The following is a 24,247-nucleotide window of genomic DNA, read 5'->3' on the forward strand; positions in this document are numbered from 1 at the left end:
GACCCTTGCCCAGTCTGATGGTCCTGTGCTGGATGTCCAGCTCATCTTTAAGGGTCTGGTGGACTCTACTCAGACTCCTCATAGAGTTCTCATGCCCTTACCCATTCCTAAAAAGCCTTTAGTCTTCAATAAGTCCTCTCCCTACCTTGGTTCCGGACTCTGAGGATAATCTAAAGTACAAGGTTAGCCAAGTTCTGGATTCCCAATGCCGTAGAGGCATTCTTTCAGTATCTTGTACATTGGAAAGGGTTTGGTCCTGAGGAGAGGTCATGGATCACTGCATCTGAGATCTTTGCGCCTCGTCTTTGGAGGAGGTTTCATCTGGAGTTTCCATTTAAGCCTGGGCCCAGGCGGGGGAGGGGGGGCCTCGTAAGGGGGAGGGGGGTACTGTCATGGTTAGGCAGTAATCTTTCTCTGTCAGCTTACCTCTCCTCATGTGTTCAGACAAAGAGGCCAGCCACTGTCACCTGGCTATTTTTATAACCTCTCCTCTAAGCATGGCTCCACCCCAGGCCCTATCAGGGAACCCTATATTAACCTGTGCACTGCAAGCCAGCGGTGCTGATCAATCATTGTGTATCCATTATGTATCCATTGACCTTTTGGCATGTCCCCGACTATCCATGTTTGCCTGTGACCCTGACCCTTTGGCGTGTACTCTGCTGTTCCTATCTGCTAGTCACCCTGACCTCTGCCTTATCCCTTTATTATCCTTGTTGTTCCAGCCTGTTGTTTCCTTCTCCTGTAGTCTACCATGGGCGTGAGCTGTGAGACCCTAGGGGTTGCGACCTGTAGCCAGACTGCAGCGCAGTCCAACCTCACCACTAGAGGCTCTGGTGAACACCCGCTGGCTCTTAGCCCTTGTACACACGGTCGGAGATTCCGAAGGAATGTGTCCTATCGGACCGTTTTGTCGGATATTCCGACTGTGTGTGGTCTCCATCGGACTGTTTCCGTCGGAATATCCGACGGACCAACTTTTCCAACTTGCCGGTAAAATTTTCCGCCAAAATTCTCCAATCAGACATACTCCGATCATGTGTAGCCTACTCCGACGGACAAAGTGCCACACATGCTCAGGTCAAATTCCTAGACCAAAGCTATTGGCTACTAGCCTGAACGTAGTCCCATCGTAACGAAATAACATTATCACATTATGTACAATCGGATTTTCCGACAACTTTGTCCGACCGTGTGTATGCAACATCACTTCCGGACCTCTTCCAGAATTAATCCGTTGGAATTACTCCAACGGATTTGGTTGTCGGATTCTCAGACCGTGTGTACAAGGGCTTAGACTCCGTGCCCTGGGGAATCTATGCTCTAGTCCCCACTGGGATTAGTGTTAGTGATCCAGTAGACGTGCATCCTGAACCTTCCTGGGTACAACCCACAGCAGTCAGTCCTAGGGTCCACTACCTTAGCGGTGCACTTCCGACTCCTATGGAGTGCATCTGTCACCTGGTCTCAGATGACCTGGCATAGTGGATGTAATGCTGTGCAGTCTCATCAGACAAAAAATAATAAATGCTATTTTTTTTTCCTGCAAAAATATGTGCATTTATTATTATTTTTCTTAAAGGTGAACTAACTCATCCTTTAATTGAGAAATTAAGATTTTATGCAATTAAAAAAATAATTGAATGCAATTAAAAATGCCAAACAATCAGTTAATAAAATACATTTAATAAAAAATATAAAAGTACCCAAAAATAATTTTCCTTTAAACAGTGAGTCCATTTAAAAGTTAACCCAATAGGTTAAGTCAACCTCTGGTTCTGTATATGCCTTGGATACTTCAACAGTAGGATCTCCCTGCCATAATGTCTGACTGTACACCTGGGGTTTTTAGATGTTCTCACCCTGCTTTGTGGGTCCCAGCTCCTCCTGTTACATTCTTTCTTCAAATAATGGGCACAGCTGGTGAGCAAATCCAGGAACATATGGCAAAGATTTTACAAGAGTCCCTGAGAGATAGAAGAGGCTGTCATGTGGTTTAACTCTCAAGCATCTATCAAAACGCTGCCATTTTTACTCGTTGTGAATAATTGTCTAACATCTGCTTCTTTATTAATTCAAACAGGAACCCTGATCAGTCAGATGGTGGCAGATGCCATTGACGGAGCCAATTTGAATCATTTAATTATAATGCCACATGGCTGTGGAGAACAGAATATGATGAGGATGTCTCCCGGAGTGATAGCAACACATTATCTGGATGCCACCAATCAATGGGAGAGGATAGGAATGGATCGCAGAGCGCAAGCATTACAATTTATCAACAGTGGTAAGAGGAGGTTTATAGAAAAGAAAAGCACATGGGACACCAATCTGAGTGTAGTATAAGTATACACCTTTATTAAAACAGCCAATTGGTGACTCACATCAATAGATATAAATACGCTTGTCAGTAGTATACTAGTCTCAGGCACATTCCATCCAGGGAGACACTCCAATAGCTGCAACCAATGTGTGGTGTGATGAAAGGAGGATTGCTCACTAGCCGACCAGAAAGTGTGTAGAGTCACCGTGGAGCGTGTAACTATACTACAGATAAGCATATATATGCATGTCACCAAATGGCTGTTTTAATAAAGGTATGTACTAATACTGCACTCAGATTGACACCCCCTTGTGCTTTTTCTTTTTTTGTTTAGAGAGTGGTTTCTGTTTCTTTGGTGGAGCTGCAGAATCCATTTTAATTTTTATGGACTCTAATTAGCATAAATTGACTTTAATTTACTTTTTTTTATCTTATCTTGTTTCATTGTTGTTACACTTCCTCCTATATTATATAGTGGACTGATACACCATGTGAAACCCTTATTGAACCTTGTTATATACAGTAGATTTATATCAAGCAGAGCATGATCTCCTCCCTTTGGAGACTGGGCTGCATGGCAGTATTCCAACTACCTCAAACACACCTCCACGACAACCACTGTCTTGCTAATGAACCTGAGGGTAAAGGTCATGGACTGGCCAAGCATGTCTCCAAACCTAAATCCTATTGAGCATCTGTGGGCCATCCTCAAACGGAAGGTGGAGGAGCGCAGGGTCTCTAACATCCACCAGCTCCGTGATGTCGTCATGGAGGAGTGAAAGAGGATACCAATGGCTACCTGTGAAGCTCTGGTGAACTCCATGCCCAAGAGGGTTTAGGCAGTGCTGGAAAATAATGATGGCCAAAATCTTGACACTTTGGGCCCAATTTGTACATTTTCACTTAGGGATATACTCACGTTTGTTGAAAGCGGCTTAGACATTAATGGCTGTGTATTGTGTTATTTTGAGGGGACAGCAAATTTACACTGTTATACAAGCTGTACACTCACTATTTTACATTGTAGCAAAGTGTAATTTCTTTAGTGTTGTCACATGAAAAGATATAATGAAATATTTACAAAAATGTGAGGAGTGTACTCACTTTTGTGAGATATTGTATATTCTGTATGGTTTACAGAGAGGAGGATTATACAATCTTTTCTTTCTTATCCATTGAGGGAAATAGAAAGTCCTAAACCTTCGGGTATACTGTTGCCTACAGGAGGATTTGCAACTGGCAAACAAAGCTACTGAAGGCCAGCCCAGGGTATAGTTCCTACTACCAGCATACCTCATTTTGTTTTTTTCGTGTCCTAAGAGGATGAGCTTCTTTTTTTCAGCACTTCTGTTGGAAAGATGAACATTTGATTCTTCTAGCTATTTTTTTTTCTTCAATCAAAATTCAACATCAGCTGCTGCTGGTGGTTTTATTCACTGACTTGCAGCTATATGGTGATATCATCTCCAGCCTGGCTTTTGGTCCCTTATTGCTGGACAGGACAATATTGGGTTGAGCTTGAAAGTGACCCTTTGGATGCTGAGATCTGCACTTTCCAAACACCGTTCCGGTTAAGTTTTCTGCAGAGCATTTTTCAGGTCAAGAGCCTCTAGCATTGCTGCTACACTTGCCCTTTCTCTGAATATTCATTAAGTGAGTAGGAAATTTGGGCTGGGCAATAGGATTTTGCTAATTTTTATTGGGCACCATTATTGACCATTTCCCACCAGCTTCAAGGAAGTATCTTTCCCCTCTTGCTGCAAAAGAATTTTATGAAACTATGGTTTGTAAACTGATCATGCTGCCTGCCTGCAGTGTCCTTGGTCACTGAAGGACATTGAGTACTCTATAAACTACTCTTAACTTGTCTCTTCCCATAGCTATCTAGTTTATAAAACCCTACTAGGCATACTGATATAAAGTTATTAATGAAAACACACATTGCTGCTAGCAAAACATTATCTTATTTATTTCCCAAGAAATTAGGAAAGCTAACATAAAGTATTAAAAAGACATTACAATATCACAAAGCATACAATCAGAACATATAATACAAGAATATGAAAGATACTTATCATACGGTCCTCCGTCAGACCAGGAGAGGGCCTTCACCATGAGGTTTAGGCCAGAGCCATTACCCAGAGTAGGCCTCAAGATGGGTGAATCATCAGGTTAGCAGAACCACAGCCTCATGAGAGGCTGTGTGCAGCGAACAGAGAGAGAGCCTTGTCTATGTCTGCCCATTCTTCAGGAAGCATGCTGTATTGTCCACTATGGTCAGTGTCTCTATTAGCCCTGAGCCGTCTAGCTAGCTCTTATTCCCTTTGAAGCCTGCAATCACACCTATCACAGCAGGTGGGTCTGAGCTTGAGCATGTGCTTCATTTCAACTGAGGCTAAGTCTCAATCAGGAACAAATACCAGAAGTATTATATGAATTCAATCCAACAGTCACCTTTGGCATTTTTACTCTGCTACCACCTGCAACATACCTGATTCTAGACACAGGGGGGCAGACCAGGTCAGCATGCTTTTTTCTAACAGGAAAGAAACTGCTTGTAGCTTACTCCCTCATGGCAATGTCTGTAGTCTGATTTTAGAGTGAGTCCTTTTCGCTCAGTTGGGTATGGCTGGGTTCTCTGAATACCCAATTTACTTTATACTTTATGCCTCAGAATACCCACTTGTTTTCAGACTTTAAGAAGAGAGGCTACAAGTGTGCTACTGCACCATTTACGTCTGATTTACCTAAGGCCTTTGCAGCTTCTGAGCCAACGACCATGTAGACTCCATCTAATTCTAAGTTAAGGAAGCCTTTGACTGTTCAGCTTTAACTATGTGTGATTGGTATTACTCCCAAAATAAAGAACACCATTTCAGCTCTATTGACGCATTGCACACCACTTTGAAGCTTGAGGTCAGCCTTTCACTTATACTAATGCTCTCTCTGCCATTGGGTCTCATAGGACTCTTAAGTCCTCAACGATTTTTCCCTTGTCCTTACTCTTAAAGTTATTAATGTACAAGGCTTGGTAATGCCCTGATAGTCTGTTTACTCAAACAAATCTCTTGCTGTCTCTGTACCTGTTTAGTAAGGATTTTGTAAAAAAAAAAAAAAAAAAATCTGTTTTAGTTGGAGACCCTATCTAGAATTATGTTTGTCAGGTCCTGGTTTATATCTGTTCTTGACTGTAATCCTACTTTGCCAAATCATGGCTGATTGGTTCAAATCACTTAAAAGGTAGCTTACCACTGCTGACAATGACCTTCAGATCATTGAGCACATGGAATGGATCTCTGTGGCATTAAACTTTAGCTGCAATGGTCTGTTAGCAGCCTCCTGGCTTTTCACAGGATTAGCCTGCCAGTATATATGTGTAGGTCTCTTTGGCTAAAGTGCTGGTCTGTGGAACTTCCATGCAAATAGTGATCCATATACCTTTGAGGGACAACTTCTCTTCAGACTGGCTCTTGACTTCATCATTAAGGATGCTGTCCCTTGTCCCCGCTACTATTCGTTCTCACCCTAGAGCCGCTTCTTAATAATATCAGATCCAATCCGGACATAAAAGGCATTGAAATAAAAGACCATTCCTATAAAATCGCTGCTTTCGCAGATGACATGCTACTTTTTCTATCGCAACCCCTTATTTCACTGCCTAATATAATTCAAGAACTTGAGGCGTTCCAATCAATATCCAATTTAAAAATTAACCACTCCAAATCGGTAGCACTAAACATATCCTTACCCTCCAATGATGTTGAACTGTGTAAGCAAAATTTCCCATTCACGTGGTCTCCTAAACATATTACCTATCTTGGGATAGAAATACCCTCAAATTTAACTGACCTATTCAAACTTAATTTTCTACCCCTACTAAAAGACTCACAAGAGGACCTTATAAGATGGAACTCCCTCAATATTTCATGGTTTGGTAGGGCCTCATTGATAAAAATGACTATTCTTCCCAGATTCCTTTACGCTATGCAAACGATCCCTATCAGATTACCATCTTCCTTCTTTGCCGCCTTTCGCAAAGCGTGTACCGCCTTTATATGGAGGAGTAAACCTCCTAGAATCAAATACACAAGATTAATTCTCCTAAAAAACAAAGGAGGAATTGCCCTCCCGGACCTGAAAAAGTACCACCAAGCAGCTATGCTCACACGTATAGTTGATTGGAATTTACACCAGCCTATCAAGGATTGGGTATCACTAGAACAAGCCCAATTCCCCTTCCCTATCAGTCATCTTCCATGGATAAGCCCCAAATACCACTCAAAAGAGATTAAATCTCATCCCCTTATCGGTCCCACGTTAGCAATATTTCATGACACGTATAAAAAAAGTGACCCCACCCCTTGGATCAGTTCCCTAACGCCTCTTAGGGACAACCCCGACTTCCCCCCGGGAAACAAACAAAAAACTTTCTTAGCAAACTGGCCCCACAAAAATGTACTGATCAAACATTTCTTACACAACGGGAAACCTCTTCCCCTTGAGGAAATCAATAAAGACAACGACCCGAGACTAATCTCCCACTGGACGTACCTTCAAATAAGACATTTTCTCTCCACGGAAGTATTGACAACTCTGAGTTCCAAGCCCCCCAAGACCATTGAAACTCTTTGCTCAGGTATGCACCCTCAAAGACACAATATTTCAATTATCTATAACTCATTATTCGACGAGGGTCTAGAATTCTCTTTCTCATCCTGTCTAGCTTGGGAAAACGACCTCAACCTTTCATTCACTAATAAAAATTGGGAAACTATTTTCATGTACGCTCACAAAGGCTCACTCAATGTCGCTACTCAGGAGTGCGGGTTTAAGATTCTAACCAGATGGTATAGAACACCCAGCACCATACAGAAATTCAACCCCCAGATCTCCAACAAGTGCTGGAGGTGCAGTGGTGAAGTGGGATCATTATTCCACATATGGTGGTCTTGCACTCATATCCAACCATTTTGGAAAATGGTTCATGAAACCATTACATTTATAACCTAAGAACCGTTAGATTTCGACCCAGCCCACTTTCTACTGCACCACAACACAATCCCCTCAAAAAGATACTTGAAATCCCTAGTGATGATAATGACAAACGCTGCTAGACACTGCATCCCCTCCCATTGGAGGTCAACTTCAATCCCAACGAAAAAAGAATGGTTTAGAAGGATCACCTCTATTGAAACTATTGAAGAGCTTATCAGTATCTCGCAAGAAAGAATGCTACAATTCACCTCAATCTGGTCAAAATGGCTAGCCTTTAAAGATACTCAGGAATACAAATCGTCTATTTAAGTATTATTTTCTGCCGATTCTCTGTCAGCAATCTATGTTTTTACACTTGAGATATTCATACAGCGCAGGCCGCTGTTCACCCTTCCCCACTGCCTAATCTTCCCTCCTGCCACTACGCCTAAATATAAACTCCCCCCCACCTTCTTCTTTCTTTTTTTTTTTTTTTCTTTTCCCTCTCCTTTCCCCCCCTTCCCCTCCCTCCTCAAGAATGTTGTTATTTTATCTTTATATACGCTTTGACTCTCTTTTCGCCTTATCTGACGAATACAATTTTTCATTTTTGTCTAAAACATCCTATATAGTTACATAGTTACATAGTTAGTCAGGTTGAAAAAAGACACAAGTCCATCCAGTTCAACCTTAAAAACAAATAAATAAAATAAAAAATAATCGTACAATCCAGATACCCAATTTTATGCCCACAATTGATCCAGAGGAAGGCGAAAAAAAAACCCAGCAGAGCATGCTCCAATTTACTACAGCAGGGGAAAAAAATTCCTTCCTGATCCCCCAATAGGCGATCGTATTTTCCCTGGATCAACTTTACCTATGTTAGTACCTAGTTATATTATGTACCATCAGGAAAGTATCCAAGCCTTTCTTAAAGCAATCTACTGAACTGGCCAGAACCACCTCTGGTGGGAGTCTATTCCACATTTTCACTGCTCTAACTGTGAAGAAACCTTTCCGTACTTGAAGCTGAAATCTCTTTTCCTCTAGACGTAAAGAGTGCCCCCGTGTCCTCTGGGTTGACCGTACAGAGAACAACTCAACACCAAGTTCACTATATGGACCCCTAATATATTTGAACATGTTAATCATATCCCCCCTTAATCTCCTCTTCTCAAGAGTGAATAAATTTAGTTCCTCTAATCTCTCCTCATAGCTGAGTTCCTCCATGCCTCTTATCAGTTTGGTTGCCCTTCTCTGCACTTTCTCCAGTTCCCCGATATCCTTTTTGAGAACTGGTGCCCAAAACTGAACGGCATATTCCAGGTGAGGTCTTACTAATGATTTGAACAGGGGCAAAATTATATCTCTTTCTCTGGAGTCCATACCTCTCTTAATACAAGAAAGGACTTTGCTCGCTTTGCAAACAGCAGCTTGGCATTGCATGTTGTTATTGAGCTTATGGTCTACCAAAACCCCCAGATCCTTCTCCACTATGGATTCCCCCAGTTGTACTCCCCCTAGCATGTATGATGCATGCATATTCTTAGGCCCCAAGTGCATAACTTTACATTTATCAACATTAAACCTCATCTGCCACATAGTCGCCCAATTAGACAGTGTATTGAGGTCGGCTTGTAAATTGGAGACATCCTGTAAAGACGTTATTCCACTGCATATCTTGGTGTCATCTGCAAAGACAGAAATATTACTTTTGATGCCAGACCCAATATCATTTATAAAGATCTTAAAAAGTAAGGGTCCCAGCACTGAACCTTGGGGTACACCACTGATAACCTTAGACCATTCAGAGTAAGAGTCATTAACCACGACTCTCTGAATTCTGTCTTCTAGCCAATTTTCTATCCATTTACAAACTGATATTTCCAAACCTGTAGACTTTACCTTACACATGAGCCGTGTGTGCGGAACTGTATCGAATGCTTTTGCAAAATCCAAGTATACCACGTCCACCGCCACCCCTCTGTCCAAGGTTTTGCTTACCTCCTCATAAAAAGAAATCAGATTTGTCTGACAACTTCTGTCTTTCATGAATCCATGCTGTCTGTTGCTTAAAGTGTTTTTGTTCAGCAAGAACTCGTCGATGTGGTCTTTTATTAAACGCTCCAGTATCTTCCCAGCTATAGAAGTTAAGCTAACAGGTCTATAGTTACTTGGTAAAGACTTTGATCCCTTTTTAAATATAGGCACCACGTTCGCCCTGCGCCAATCCAGTGGGACTATTCCCGTCATTAATGAGTCCCTAAAAATTAGATACAATGGCTCTGAAATTACAGAGCTCAATTCTTTTAGGATCCGTGGGTGGATGCCATCAGGTCCAGGTGCTTTATCCACCTTTATTCTGTCTAAGTATTTCTGGACCATATCCCTTTTGAGCCATTGTGGATCATTTGGGGCTGTGTCACTACCACCCCCATTATGGACATGAGCTCCCCCATGCTCTTTTGTGTACACAGAGCTGAAGAAAGTGTTTAATAAATTAGCCTTCTCTTTGTCCCCAGTCACCAACTCTAGATTGTTTTGTAAAGGGCCTACATGCTCAGACTTGACCTTTTTACTATTAATATATTTGAAGAATTCTTTGGGGTTTGTCCTACTATCTTTTGCAATCTGTCGTTCGTTTTGAATTTTTGCATCCTTGATTTCCTTTTTACATATACTGTTAATTTCTTTGTAACATTTAAATGACACTAGTGATCCTTCATTTTTATATTTTTTAAAAGCTCTTCTCTTACAGTTTATAGCTTTTTTAACTTTGGCCGTGAGCCACATAGGTTTTGTTTTTAGCCTTTTAAACTTATTGCCCATGGGAATATACTTTGCAGTGAGGTCCCCAACAGTCTTTTTGAAGAATTCCCATTTCTGTTCTGTGCCCATTGAAGCGAATATTCTCTCCCATTCTAAGTCCTGGAGAGTAGCCCTCATCCTTGGAAAATTAGCTCTCTTGAAGTTAAGTGTTTTTATCTTACCCGTATGTATTTCTTGTTTAGCGCTAACATCAAAGGAAATCATGTTATGATCACTGCTACCCAGGTGTTCCTTTATCTGGACATTAGTAATAAGCTCTGCATGGTTTGAGATTGTATATATAGTTACAATATAGTTTATATTGTAACTGTTCAATCCTTGTGAATTTTGCAATCTCTTATGTATCTCTGCTTACATTTAAGATATCGTGTTGCAATGTAAACGTCACTGTGCGATTCAATTTTGATTGTAATGTTCTGTTACTTTTCAATAAAATTTGTGTAAAAAAAAAAAAAAAAAAAAGGATGCTACTGGAGAAAAAAACTTAATTCAGTGAATGAAGCCAAAGAAGCAGTCTATTTAATCTTCTTAATTTGTCTTTGCTAGGAAGCATTCATTTCATCACAGGGCACCCTCAGCTTCTAATTTGAACCCCCCTCCCCCCCCCAAAAGCTTGGATGGCACACTAAGGCTGCCAAATTCATTCCTCCTCAGCATGAAGGTGAGCCCACACTTTCCAAAATGTGTGGACTTTGTAGACAATTTGACATCTTGGATTTCCAAAGCCTGGGTACAAGAGATGGTGTCCCAGGGTTACAAACTATAATTTCATTCCCTACCCCTGACACAATTTCTAATGCCAAACCTCCCTGTGTACCCTCAGTATCTTGGATCTCCCTAATCATCTTCTGGAGTCCCAATCCCTGATGTTGAATGGTTTCAAGGGTTTTACTCCAATTAGTTCCCTGTCCCAAGACCAAAATGGGGCATCTATACCATCTTGGACTTCAAGCCACTGAATGTGTACATTTATAAACTTAAGGTATTTGCAAAGATGCCTGCTCCAGCGTCAGTCTTGGGTTAGCCTGGGATTTCAGTCTAGTTTGATTGGCACTTTAGAAATCTTCATTTCAACCTATTAGAGACATTCATGTCTCTACTCTGAGGCACAGAGTTGTATTTCTTAAGGTTAGCATCTTGGGTAGGGAAGTGTCTGAGCTGCGGCTTTAACTTGCAAGGAACACTTTTGGTCTTGCACAAGGAGAGGTGATATTGAGGCCCAGGACTTTCTTCTTCTCAAGGTAGTCTCTGCTTTCCATCCTTCTGTCTGGTTTACCACAAGGAAATTTTCCTCCATTGGTTGTATGTGTTTCAGGCCTTAAAAGTCTTTCAGCTGTCTCTGCCTTCAGAAGACTGATTCCCTTTCTATCATCCTGGATGGGCCCAGGACTCTTGTTCCACCATCCCCAGGTGGTTCAGGCATACAGTCATTTTACTCTTTGCGCTTAAGAAATAGATATCCCTCGTTATTGATAAGGCTTAACTTCATAAGGGAAGTGAGAACCTTGACCAGTGTAGCCCAAATGTCTCCTTCACTTTCACCCTGTTAACATTCTATACTCCATCCATTCGTTACCACTTATAATGAGACCACAACTTTCTTTGGAGTAAAAAGGCCACAACAGCCTTTATTAACACAATCAAAAAGAACTCCAAAAAAAAAATGTATATATATATATATATATATATATATATATATATATATATATATATATATATATATATATATATAAAACATATAATAAATATATAACCACAACATAACTAACTTGTCTGGTGATCTCTGACAGTGACCCAATTTTTTAGATAGTGATGTATCACCACAGAGTGGTACTGTGGATACGATATAAAATAAAACATGCCACGTCTCGATATTTGGAATTATTAGGAAAAACTGTTTTGTTGAGAATGATGGACTTTGTAGGCATAACACACACGTTTTAGAAAGTTTAACAAAATTTATTTACAAAGTAAAAATACTAGATGCAAAAAACATACAGAGATTTGCATAAAACACTAAATGCCTCAGAGCATAGAGATTACACTGTCAAAGTAGTCAACTTGGATCATGTATCAATCGAAAACTCGAATAATTATACTTGGATCTAACAAGTGATAATTTGACATAGAAGAAACAATATACAGACAGTGTATGGTAGATGGCTCAGCTCAAATTGCCCTACATGTTACACGTTATACAAATGCTTCATCAGGAGTAGGGATGAGCCGAACACCCCCTGTTCGGTTTGCACCAGAACCTGCGAACAGACCTAAACTTCGTGTGAACTTTAGAACCCTATTAAAGTCTATGGGACTCGAACGTTCACAATCTAAAGTGCTCATTTTAAAGGGTAATATGCAAGTTACTGCGTCCCCCAGAATGAATGTCTTTTGCTGGTTAAAGACCACCGTGGTCTTGGAGATAGAAGATCCCTCACGTTCCCCCGATCAATGACAGCACCGCGTTGTACGGGCTATTTTGGGAATGTCCTGGGACTGACTTTACCTTTAGCTGAATACTTCTGTATAACCCTGGTTAAACCTACAGCAGTGACCACCTCAACTTACTTATACTAGATCACACCCTAATTAGGGCAAAGAAGTTCCCTCAATCTTTCTTGCCTTTGGCTGTATACCAAGTTTTAAATCACCATCCCCTGCTCAAACTTACGTTTATCCTACCCTTATGAGGCAAAAAAACTCCAAAAGCTCCTGATTAGGGATGAGCTTCGAGTTCGAGTCGAACTCATGTTCTACTCGAACGTTGCCTGTTCGCCTGTTCAGCGAACAGTGAACAATTTGGGCTGTTCGCAGCAAATTCGAAAAGCCGGAACACCCTATACAAGTCTATGGGAGAAATCTAAAGTGCTCATTTTAAAGGGTAATATGCAGGTTACTGTCCTAAAAAGTGTTTGGGGACCGGGGTCCTGCCCCAGGGGACATGGATCAATGCAAAAAAAAGTTTTAAAAACGGCTGTTTTTTCAGGAGCAGTGATTTTAATAATGATTAAAGTAAAACAATAAAAGTGTAATATTCCTTTAAATTTCGTAGCTGGGGGGTATCTATAGTATGCCTGTGAAGGGGCGCATGTTTCTGGTACTTAGAACTGTCCCTGCACAAAGTGTCATTTGTGCAGGAAAAAAAGTCTTTTAAAATCATAGTTTCATAGTTTCATAGTTAGTAAGGTTGAATAAAGACACCAGTCCATCCAGTTCAACCCGAGTGAGTGTCCACAACCGTCCCCGTCCCTGTACATTGCACACTCACATCTGTTCCTACCCTCAAGGAGCCCTCAACCCAAGGTCCCCATTCGTATACTAGGGCCAATTTTGAACAGAAGCCAATTAACCTACCTGCATGTCTTTTGGAGTGTGGGAGGAAACCGGAGTACCCGGAGGAAACCCACGCAGGCACAGGGAGAACATGCAAACTCCAGGCAGGTGGTGTCATGGTTGGGATTCGAACCAGCGACCCTACTTACTGCTAGGTGAGAGTGCTAACCACTACACCACTGTGCCACTGTGTCCAGCGACGGGGGATCTCTCAGTCCAGCGCTGTCCATACATCCTTCTTCTGTCTCCACTGCAGAGACTGCGGAGATCCCAGCGCTGACGTTTCTTATATTAGGAGGGGGCGGGGTCAGGTTACGAGTGGCCCCGCCCCCTCTGACGATGGTGACGGGAGCCAGGGGTTCCCCAGTGACGTGTGGGTGACCCCGCCCCCTTCTGATGTAACGGAAACCTGCGTTACATCAGAGGGGGTGGGGTCATCCACACGTCACTGGGGAACCCCTGGCTTCCCTCTCCAGCGTCAGAGGCGCGGGGTCAGGTGACGGGTGGCCCGCCTTCCTAATATAAGAAACGTCAGCACTGGGATCTCCGCAGTCTCCGCAGTGGAGACAGAAGAAGGATGTATGGACAGCGCTGGACTGAGAGATCCCCGTCGCTGGATATGATCATCCATCGCTGGACCCCGGAGATCCGTCGCTGGATAGCAAGAGTGGATTAGCACCGCTGGAATCTTTTTTTATTTTTTTTATTTTTAATAAAGGAATTTTTCAAAAGTGTGTTTGTCTTATTTAACCATTTTGACACTTTCTTTGTGAAATGGTAGGGGTACCTTTGTACCCCCTTACCATTTCAAACAGGGGGGGCGGGATCTGGGGGTCCCCTTGTTAAAGGGGGCTTCCAGATTCTGATAAGCCCCCCGCCCGCAGACCCTCACAACCACCGGCCAGGGCTGTGAGGATGAGGCCCTTGTCCTCATCAACATGGGGACAAGGTGCTTTGAGGGGTCACAGACCCCCAAAGCATCCTCCCAATGTTGAGGGTATGTGGCCTTGTACGGTTCAGGAGGGAGGGGGGGCCGCTCTCTCGTCCCCCCCTCTTTTCCTGCGGCCTGCCAGGTTGCGTGCTCGGATAAAGGGTCTGGTATGGATTTTTAGGTGGACCCCCACGTCAAATTTTTTTTAAAATTTGATGCGGGGTTCCCCTTAATATCCATATCAGAACTGAAGGGTCTGGTATGGATATTTGGGGGGACCCCCACGTCAATTTTTTTTTTTAATTTGACACGGGGTTCCCCTTAATATCCATGTCAGACCTGAAGGGCCTGGTAATTGAATTTTGGGGAACCCCCACGCTTTTTTTTTTTTTTAATCAATGAATGAATGAATTGTCGGCTAATACAGAGAACACTCATTGAGTGTTCTCTGTATTATGGGGAGCCGACAATTTAGCCGCAAGTGATTTTAAAAGACTTTTTTTCCTGCACAAATGACACTTTGTGCAGGGACAGTTCTAAGCACCAGAAACATGCACCCCTTCACAGGCATACTATAGATACCCCCCAGCTACGAAATTTAAAGGAATATTACACTTTTATTGTTTGACTTTAATCATTATTAAAATTACTGCTCCTGAAAAAACAGCCATTTTTAAAACTTTTTTTTGCATTGATCCATGTCCCCTGGGGCAGGACCCGGGTCCCCAAACACTTTTTAGGACAGTAACCTGCATATTACCCTTTAAAATGAGCACTTTAGATTTCTCCCATAGACTTGTATAGGGTGTTCCGGCTTTTCGAATTTGCTGCGAACAGCCCAAATTGTTCACTGTTCGCTGAACAGGCGAACAGGCAACGTTCGAGTAGAACATGAGTTCGACTCGAACTCGAAGCTCATCCCTAATCAGGAGCTTTTGGAGTTCTTTTGCCTCATAAGGGTAGGATAAACGTAAGTTTGAGCAGGGAATGGTGATTTAAAACTTGGTATACAGCCAAAGGCAAGAAAGATTGAGGGAACTTCTTTGCCCTAATTAGGGTGTGATCTAGTATAAGTAAGTTGAGGTGGTCACTGCTGTAGGTTTAACCAGGGTTATACAGAAGTATTCAGCTAAAGGTAAAGTCAGTCCCAGGACATTCCCAAAATAGCCCGTACAACGCGGTGCTGTGATCGGGGGAACGTGAGGGATCTTCTATCTCCAAGACCACGGTGGTCTTTAACCAGCAAAAGCCATTCATTCTGGGGGACGCATGCGTGGCGCGGATCGAGCAGGCAGCTAAGCCAGGACGATCCTACTCGACTATCGCTCCACAACCAGCTTCTCCCTCCTGAGGGACCATCCATGCATGCTGACATCTAAAAAAGGCAAGCGGAAAAACGTTCAACGCTCCTTAAAGAATTACCTGTTGAAAGTCACCGAGCAGTCGGAGATGTCCTAAGATGGCGCCCATACTCGTACAACCTCGGAGGCCTCGGCGACAGCGAACTCTCCTACAGGTACTGGGGAAACACACCTAACGAAAGCTGACTTTTTTTTTTTTTTTTTCATAGTTGATAATTTAATTTGTTAATCAAATCACATTCACATGTGCGTTTATAAAAGAGTTTTACAACAAACCAACATATTGGGTGTATCAAAAACATTATTTAAGGTCATTTTTGGGTAACTTGGTGTTTTGGTGTAAACAGGCATGTATCAAAGCGTAACATACAGAACACAGGAACTTACAAAGTTCAACTTTGAAAAGTGAAGACAATATCAGACATGAGTATGTACAAACTGGGCTGATATTGCCTTCATCACATGGGGTGTCACCCCTGGAAAAACCAAATTTGGAAGATGCACACAGTGTGTCAACATGTGCTATCTCCCATCATTGAGGATCAACGTAGATGTTTTGGGGCTGCAACCTCTTCAACTCAGCCACTTTCCACAAAACACGTACATTGATCCCCCACGATGGGAGATAGCGCATGTTTTTTTTTTTACTCAATAGATTTTTATTGAAGATTTTCATTACAAACAAAAGGTGAACAGAGATGATTGTCTCATAGCACATATAACACAAACAGTTCCATTGTTCAAATATCAAGGAAAATAAAAATAGAAAAGAAATAACGTCAAAACAGTAGGTGATCAAGAAACAGATACCATGGCTCATATGACGAAAGCTGACTTTGAAGACAGCCTAGCAAACATGTATGACAGGCTGGCTAGGAAATTCCAAGCGGAGCTTCATAAATCAACTAACACACTCTCTCAGGAGATTGCAGCCCTGGGGAACAGGACAGATCTCCTAGAAGTTAAGCATGATGAGCTACAATTAGCTTATACTGATCTCCAGAAGGATCATGAGTTGTTGGGGGATACAGTTGTTCAGCTCCAGAATCATTTGGAGGATCTGGACAACCGCAAGAGAAGGAACAATATTAGGGTGCGGGGGTCCCGGAAAAGGTCACAGACCTCCCCGCTACTATCGCAAAGCTGTTCCAACTCCTTCTGCCAAATCAACCCAAAGAGTCCTTTGTCTGCGATCACCTTCATAGGGCACTGAGACCTAAGCCTCCCCCGGAGAAACCCCCCAGAGATATAGTTATGTGCCTTAAGGACTATCTCATCAAAGAAGAAATCCTCAGAGCTTCCCGTACTACACCACGTATCCAGCTCGACGGGGCTTCTCTGCAAGTCTTCCCAGACATAGCGCCAGCGACATTGGAAAAACATAGAAGAATGAGAGAAATTACTTTTACCCTGCAGAAAGCACAGAATCGCTACCGATGGGGCTTTCCGTTTAAATTGATAATCCCCCACAGTGCATCCACTTATATTGTCACCACAGTAGCAGAGGGAAGGGAGGTCTTGGTGAAGTTAGGCCTGTTGGAGTGACAACAAACCCCGAGACGCCCTCCAACTCCTCGACTATCGCCTATCTGGGAAACTCCATCGCCTCAGAGGGATAGACGTTCCCGCAGACTACATCCATTACCTGAGATCTGAAATCAGCACTAGCCTGATGGTCCTCTATGCTAAGTTGATGCGAGTGCAGCAAAATATCTGCTATCACCAAATTAATATGGTTTGAACAATTTCCCTCCTTCTCTCTTTAAAAATTATTTTTTTTTGTTCCACCCCCCCCCCCCCCTTCCCTTCTCCTATACCCCTTGAACACCATTCGTGGATCAGTTCTTTGATTGTGACAGAATCCCTAAGATTATTTCCGAGCACATCTTAGCTCTGCATGTCTTTGATTGAAGCACTTTGGTCTCCCACTCCCCGGAGGAAATCTATCTATCCAGTTGGCAACCGCTCCCCCTCTACATTTGCCCAACATTCCCTATTCACCTCTTTTTTTGTCCAATGTTCTCTTTTTGAACCCTTTGAATGAGGACTGAACTCTTCCCACCCTCTCCCATCTGACCCCTTTGGCTGAGGGGAACTGTTGGAGCAAGTTTGATCTAGATTGTCCTTTGTTTATATGTTGATTGGTCCAGATGGAGTTTCCATCCCAACTCCATAGAGTTTTCGTTTATTTTTTAGTTTATTTGTTTTTATGTTATGCTGACCTTATTGTCCACTCTCACGCTTGGTTGTGTATGATTGCTATATCCATTTCTTCCACCTATTGGAAGTCTTGTCATGGACAGCCTCAAGCACGGTGGCAAGTCTGATACCTAGCCCCTCCTCAGGATCAATACCCTGATCAGGATCATCATCTTAAGCCCATAGTACCATCAACAGCATCCACAAACCATGTGCCACTTCAAATACTCAGCTGAAGTTCTGCACAGACTAAGGAACATCAACACCACATTGCCATCTTCCATACAAAAAATACTTCAAAGAGAACAACTATTAAAAACCGGACGAAAAGCAACTCCCAACCACAGGAAGACATCTACTCAACCACTACAATTAGATTGTGCCTTGATTAATGCCAGGTCTGCAGTCAAACATAGACTGGAAGTACACAACTTCATCATCGAGAACAATGCAGACTGCCTCTTCATCACCGAAAGCTGGTTAACCTCTGACTGCAACACCATCCTCACCAAATTGGTGCCAGAAAACTACAGGATCCTAACCGAACACCGGATAGGGAAAAAAGAAGGAGGCCTAGCAGTGATCTTTAAAGGTCACCTGGATCTCACTAAACCATCATCTCAGAACCCAGTTCCTTTTATGGAAACCCTGACGCTACATCTTCAACCAACACCCCATGACACCACTCATATTCTACTGTGCTACAGACCACCGGGACCAAAGTCCAATCTTCTTTCACCCCTCACGGAATCCTTCGCAATGCACACCCTAAAATTCAAAAATTTCCTGGCACTCTGAGATTTAAACCTTTGGGCAAACAAGCCCAAAGACCCCATCGCGACTGCCTGCATCAATCAACTAGAAGAACTGAGTCTCCAGCAACTGATAAAGACTCCCACGCATGGGTCAGGACACACCCTGGACCTCATTTTCAAACAGAACATTGACGTCAACATACTCGACAACATAACACTGCCATGGACGGATCACCACTCCATCAAATTCAAAATCGCTACCAACATCACCAACGAAAAACAGAATCCTGTAACAACAACGCACTGGACCAGATCGCATAAAAAACTGTGCTCAGAATCCTTCAAATCCACTCTGTCCAACAAGATAACTACAATAACCTTAAACCACTCTACAGAGGAAACTCAACTCCCTGAACAGGGCATTGCTGCAATCAGCAGACTCGGTAGCACCAAAACACAGGGCTCTCATCAGGAAGAAACACTCTGGATGGTTTAATAGCTCCCTCGCCGTACTAAAGCAAGAACGCAGAAGAGCGGGAAGAACATGGAGAAGAAATCCCACCAAGGAAAACCACTCTAACTACAAAGGTCTCACAGAGAATTATCGGAAAGCAATCTTCAAAGCCAAAAAGGACCACTTCTCATATACAATCTCAATGGCCGCAAACCAACCACGGGAACTGTTTAAACTGGTCAATCAATCAATGAATCCGGTGTGCCTAGAACACCCAGAAAGTGAATCCCAGGATTACTGTGACAAACTGTCGGATTTTTTCATCGATAAAGTCAAAACCATCAGGGAAACAATTTGTCAGAAGAAAACATCCGACCTCAACCAGCAAATACATAAAGAGGATGTCTGCACCAATATACCGCAACCGCCAAAATTTTCACTATCCCCAATTACCGTAGACACCGCAAAAAACATCATTAATAAACTGTGTGACAGTACCTCACCTATTGACATCATCCCCACAAAACTACTGAAAGAATGCTCCGACATCGTGGCTCCAACCATAACCCACCTCATAAACCGCTCATTCCACGAAGGGATTGTTCCCAGCATCCTCAAACAAGGCATCGTCAAACCTCTACTCAAGAAATCAAACCTGGACCCTCAGGATCCAAAAAACCGTAGGCCAATTACAAGCCTCAACACCATTTCTAAGATCATGGAGAAAGCTGTAGTACATCAGCTACAACTGCACCTGGATGCTCACAAACTCCTGGACCCGCTGCAATCAGGCTTCCACCCGGGTCATGGAACAGAAACAGCTCTCCTCAAGATTATACAGTAGATCACAATACTCTACTCGTCTGCCTCACAGAAGTAGCGGGAGTCCAAGACATAGATCCCCAATGGTTCGCGTCCTTCCTAGGAAAGTCCAATTTTAGACTCCTGTACCATTTGCAGGGTATGTTTGCCAGTCAAAAAATATCTATCCGAGAGTAAGTGTTTTGTGCGTGTTAGAAGAAGGTGTAATCTCTTTCAGTGCCATGGAGGCATCTCCAGAGTTCGTATAAATCTTCCGAGGGGAGCAGGGAGAGAGAGGTAGAACATTTATGGGTAGGATTAGAAGTGTCTAGTGAGGCATCAACAATTTGGTTGAAGTCACCGCAGATAACTAAGGGCCCTGTCTGAAAGGTTCCAGCTTGTGCAGTATGGTCTTAAAGAAGCGGTCTTGTTTGGTGTTAGGGGAGTAAATGTTGGCGATGGTGATGTTACAATTGTTGATAATGTCGTTCAAGATTAAGAATCTACCTTCAGGGTCTATCTCAGTGTGGAGTGGCTAGAGTGAAACTGTGGAGCTTATAGCAATCATAACTCCTGCTTCTTTTTTTTTTGCGGAGTTGGCAAAGTAATAGTGTGGATACTGTTTATGGGAGCACGTGGGGGGGTTTGCTGGAGGCAAAGTGAGTTTCCTGTACACACAGTATGTTAGAGGTGAAGGCTAAAGCTTCTTTCCATAGTAAATTTCTTTTGTAAGGGGAGTTTAAGCCTTTGGCGTTAATGGAGGTGATGGTGAATGACATTTTGAGAATTGACTGGTGGGGGGGGGGTATAGTATTACCGTTGTTAAGTATTGCACAGTAGTGTGTATAGGTTGGGGTAGACCAGTGCTGGTGTTATACAATAAGCAAAGCTAAGCCAACGATTGAAGGCAACCAGGTAAACAGTGTGGTAATAATCAAAAACAATGAAAAACAAAGTAAAATTATAAACGTAAAGAATATAACCAAGAAACAACAGAAGAATTTTCAAGTGCATGGCACTTTCCTTTCACTGGGGGAAGAGTGAAGAGCGTATCAGGTGGTGAACTCTCTGGGGACATTGTTGAAGTGTGCAGTTGCAGAATTGGCATAGTGAAGGTTTTCAATGTGCACCCGGTGATCGATGTTAGAGGAGATGGAGGAAGTCCTTACTTGCGAGGGGTTTTAGGAGAATAGCGCCTGGGATCCTGGGTGAAAGTTGAGGGCCTTTGGAGTAGGGGTTCAGGTGGAGGTGAGGAGATCAGGCCCAAGTTGAGCATGCGTTTGATTCCATCCTTGGGAGCCAGGATATTGGTGTTCTGGTTCTGGTATGTGACCGCTAGTTTAGTAGGGAAGCCCCATTTGTATGGGATGTTGTACTTCCTAAGAGTAGTGGTGGTCTGGGAAAATTCTCCTCTCTTTTAAGCGGTAGCAGCAGATATGTCCGTGTACAGGGACACAGTGGAGTAGGGGTCAGGTAGCAGAGAGGTGGACCTGGCAGCCGCCATGATCTTTTCTTTAACTTGAAATAAATGGACGTGGGCTAGAATGTCTCTAGGTACGGAGGCAGGGAGGTGGCTAGGTTTGACAATGCGATGCGCAATAATCATGTCAGCTTGACGCAATTTGGGGATAAGTGTGAGGAATAGTTGCTGGATGTAGGGGATCAGTTCGGGGGGCTTAACGGATACCCCCCTAAATGTTTTTTCTCCTCAAACGATCCTCTAAATCTGTGACTTTGGCGTGTAAATAGTTAATCTCCTCAGTGTGCTGGTCATGGGCATTCGCTATTTCGTTATAGGCCGAAGTGTGTTCAGTGAGCATTTTTTCAATGTCATCAGTGTGGTCCTCCACTTGATCTTTTCTGGAATGTAACATGGAGATGGAGGACTGTAATTCATTGCACATATCATGCTGTAATGACATTAACATAAATTTGAGCGTGTGCTCAGATGCTGGCTGGTCGGAGGCAGGTAGTGTGGCTAGCGATTCAGAATGTGGCATTTCAGGGCCTGTGTATGCTGGAGGATCCCAGTGCTGTTTTTTTAAGCTGAGGAGCTTTAGTGGGAGAGAGGGCTGGAGATTGTGCGGCTCTCTTACCACGATCAGCTGATGAGGGCTGAGAGGATTCTGTGTGTGGAGCCGAGCTGTCCATCTCCTCCATGTTGTCAGGACATTCCTGTGAGCTCCCGTCATCCAGCGGTGAGAGACAGGGCGGCGCTCCGTTGCCATCTTTAGCATTCAGCATGTCCGCTTTCTTATAGTTGTCTGTGAGGCGGTGCGGCTGATGCAGGCTGGTGGGTCTCCTCCCGGACATGCCAATTGAGTGCCCACTGATTCCTCTCCTCTCTGGAGCGTCAGAGAGGGGGGATATGCGCTGGTCTAAAGCTAATCGTTGCTAATAATCCCTCGGCAGCCATCTCGTTCCACGGCCAGCCACACCCCATCTCCTAGAATTTCTATTTTTTTTATTTTGAATAGCATAATGAAAATTTTACTCCTGTAGACTTTGAATTCTGGCAGGAAGGGGAGGAGGAGAAGCTGTATTTCAACGGTTGCAGGAAGAAAATGTAGAGGATCAGTTTCTGTATATGGATATGAGCCACCCTAAAAAGGATGTGCTTCTTATGGCTATAAAAAAATCAAAAACAAATCTAATAACTCGATGTGACATAAATATTGCCTACAACTTGTGAAATAATGGGATTTTTATATACAGCTTACCTGTAAAATCCTTTTCTTGAGAGTACATCACGGGACACAGGAGCTTCATTACATAGTGGGTTATATAGGCACCTCTGGTGATTGGACACTGGTTGACCCTAATTAAGGAGAATTCCTCCCCTATATAACCCCTCCCATCTGGGAGGCACCTCAGTTTTGTAGCAAAGCAATAAGAAACCACGTAAAACCCAAGAGGGGCGGGAGCCCTGTGTCCCGTGATGTACTCTCAAGAAAAGGATTTTACAGGTAAGCTGTATATAAAAATCCCATTTTCTTGATCATACATCACAGGACACAGGAGCTTCATTACATAGTGGGATGTCCCATAGCAATGCTCAGATTGAGGGGAGGGAGACACAGATCATAAACATAGATCGCCAGGGACCTGAGGACCTAAACTGCAGCCTGCAGTACACTGCGGCCGAAGGCGATATCCTCTTGCCCTCTGACATCCACCTGATAGAATCTGGTGAATGTGTGGACTGATGACCAAGTCGCAGCCTTACAGATCTGAGCCAGGGAGGCCTGGTGATGCACTGCCCAAGAAGCACTGACAGCCCTAGTAGAGTGCGCTTTCACCTGAAAAGGAGGAATCTTCCCCTTTAAGCCATAGGCCTGAGAAATAACTTGTCTGATCCACCTTGAGAGGGTGGACTTTGACGCTGCCTGACCCTTTCTGGGGCCTTTCGGCAGAATAAATAAACAATCAGTCTTCCTTATCTCAGAAGTTGCTTGAAGATAAACACTGATTGCTCTAACCACATCCAAAGTGTGTAAAGACTTTTCCTCTGTGGACTGAGGGTCCGGAAAAAAGGATGGTAGGATTACATCCTGATTCAAATGGAAACCCGAAACCACCTTAGGTAGAAAGGACCTGTTGGGACGCATAACCACCCGGTCCTTATGGATAATTAAATACGGCTCTTTACTGGAAAGAGCTGCCAACTCTGATACTCTTCTAGCCGTGGATATGGCTACTAAGAAGACCAGCTTTTTAGTCAGGAGAGCTAAAGAAGCTAGATGCAAAGGTTCAAACGGTTGCCCCTGTAAGGCCGAGAGAACCAAATTCAGATCCCATGGGCATACCGGAGGTTTAACTGGCGGTTTTGTCCGCATAGCCCCCTGGATAAAAGCCCGTACCAGGGAATGTGATGCAAGCGGTTTTTGAAAAAATACAGACAGGGCCGAAATCTGCACTTTAATAGTGCTTATGGCCAAATTCATTTCTAGGCCTGACTGGAGAAAGGCCAAGATTCTGTTAATGACATACTTTCTAGGATGCCACTTCCTGAGTTCACACCAGGAAACATATGTCCTCCAGATTTTGTAATAAATACGCCTGGAGGCCGGCTTTCTGGCATTGACCAGAGTATAAAGGACTGGCCCCGAAAGGCCACGGTCTCTCAGAATGTGGGTCTCAGCAGCCAAACCGTCAAATTCAGACTGCGTAAAGCAGGATGGTAGGTTGGACCCTGTGAGAGCAGATCTGGCCGGAGAGGGAGGGTCCATGGCCTGCCTACTGCCAACTTCATGATTTCTGCATACCATGGTCGTCTGGGCCAAGCCG

The 24,247-nt window shown here is 43.3% G+C and overlaps 1 protein-coding gene across 1 annotated transcript in view; it reads left to right on the forward strand.

Annotated features, from left to right (window-relative positions):
* Window positions 1-24,247, forward strand: part of LOC143961246 (complement C3-like) — a 659,302-nt gene that overhangs the window by 425,663 nt on the left and 209,392 nt on the right. The window contains exon 24 of the mRNA XM_077470481.1: window positions 2,084-2,287. Within this exon, the coding sequence (XP_077326607.1) occupies window positions 2,084-2,287 (204 nt within the window). The remainder of the gene's footprint in view (window positions 1-2,083; window positions 2,288-24,247) is intronic.

The sequence above is a fragment of the Lithobates pipiens genome, unplaced genomic scaffold (genome assembly GCF_037356315.1).
Source record: "Lithobates pipiens isolate NorthernLeopardFrog02 unplaced genomic scaffold, aLitPip1_a1.2 Scaffold_8, whole genome shotgun sequence".
Lineage (NCBI taxonomy): Eukaryota > Metazoa > Chordata > Amphibia > Anura > Ranidae > Lithobates > Lithobates pipiens.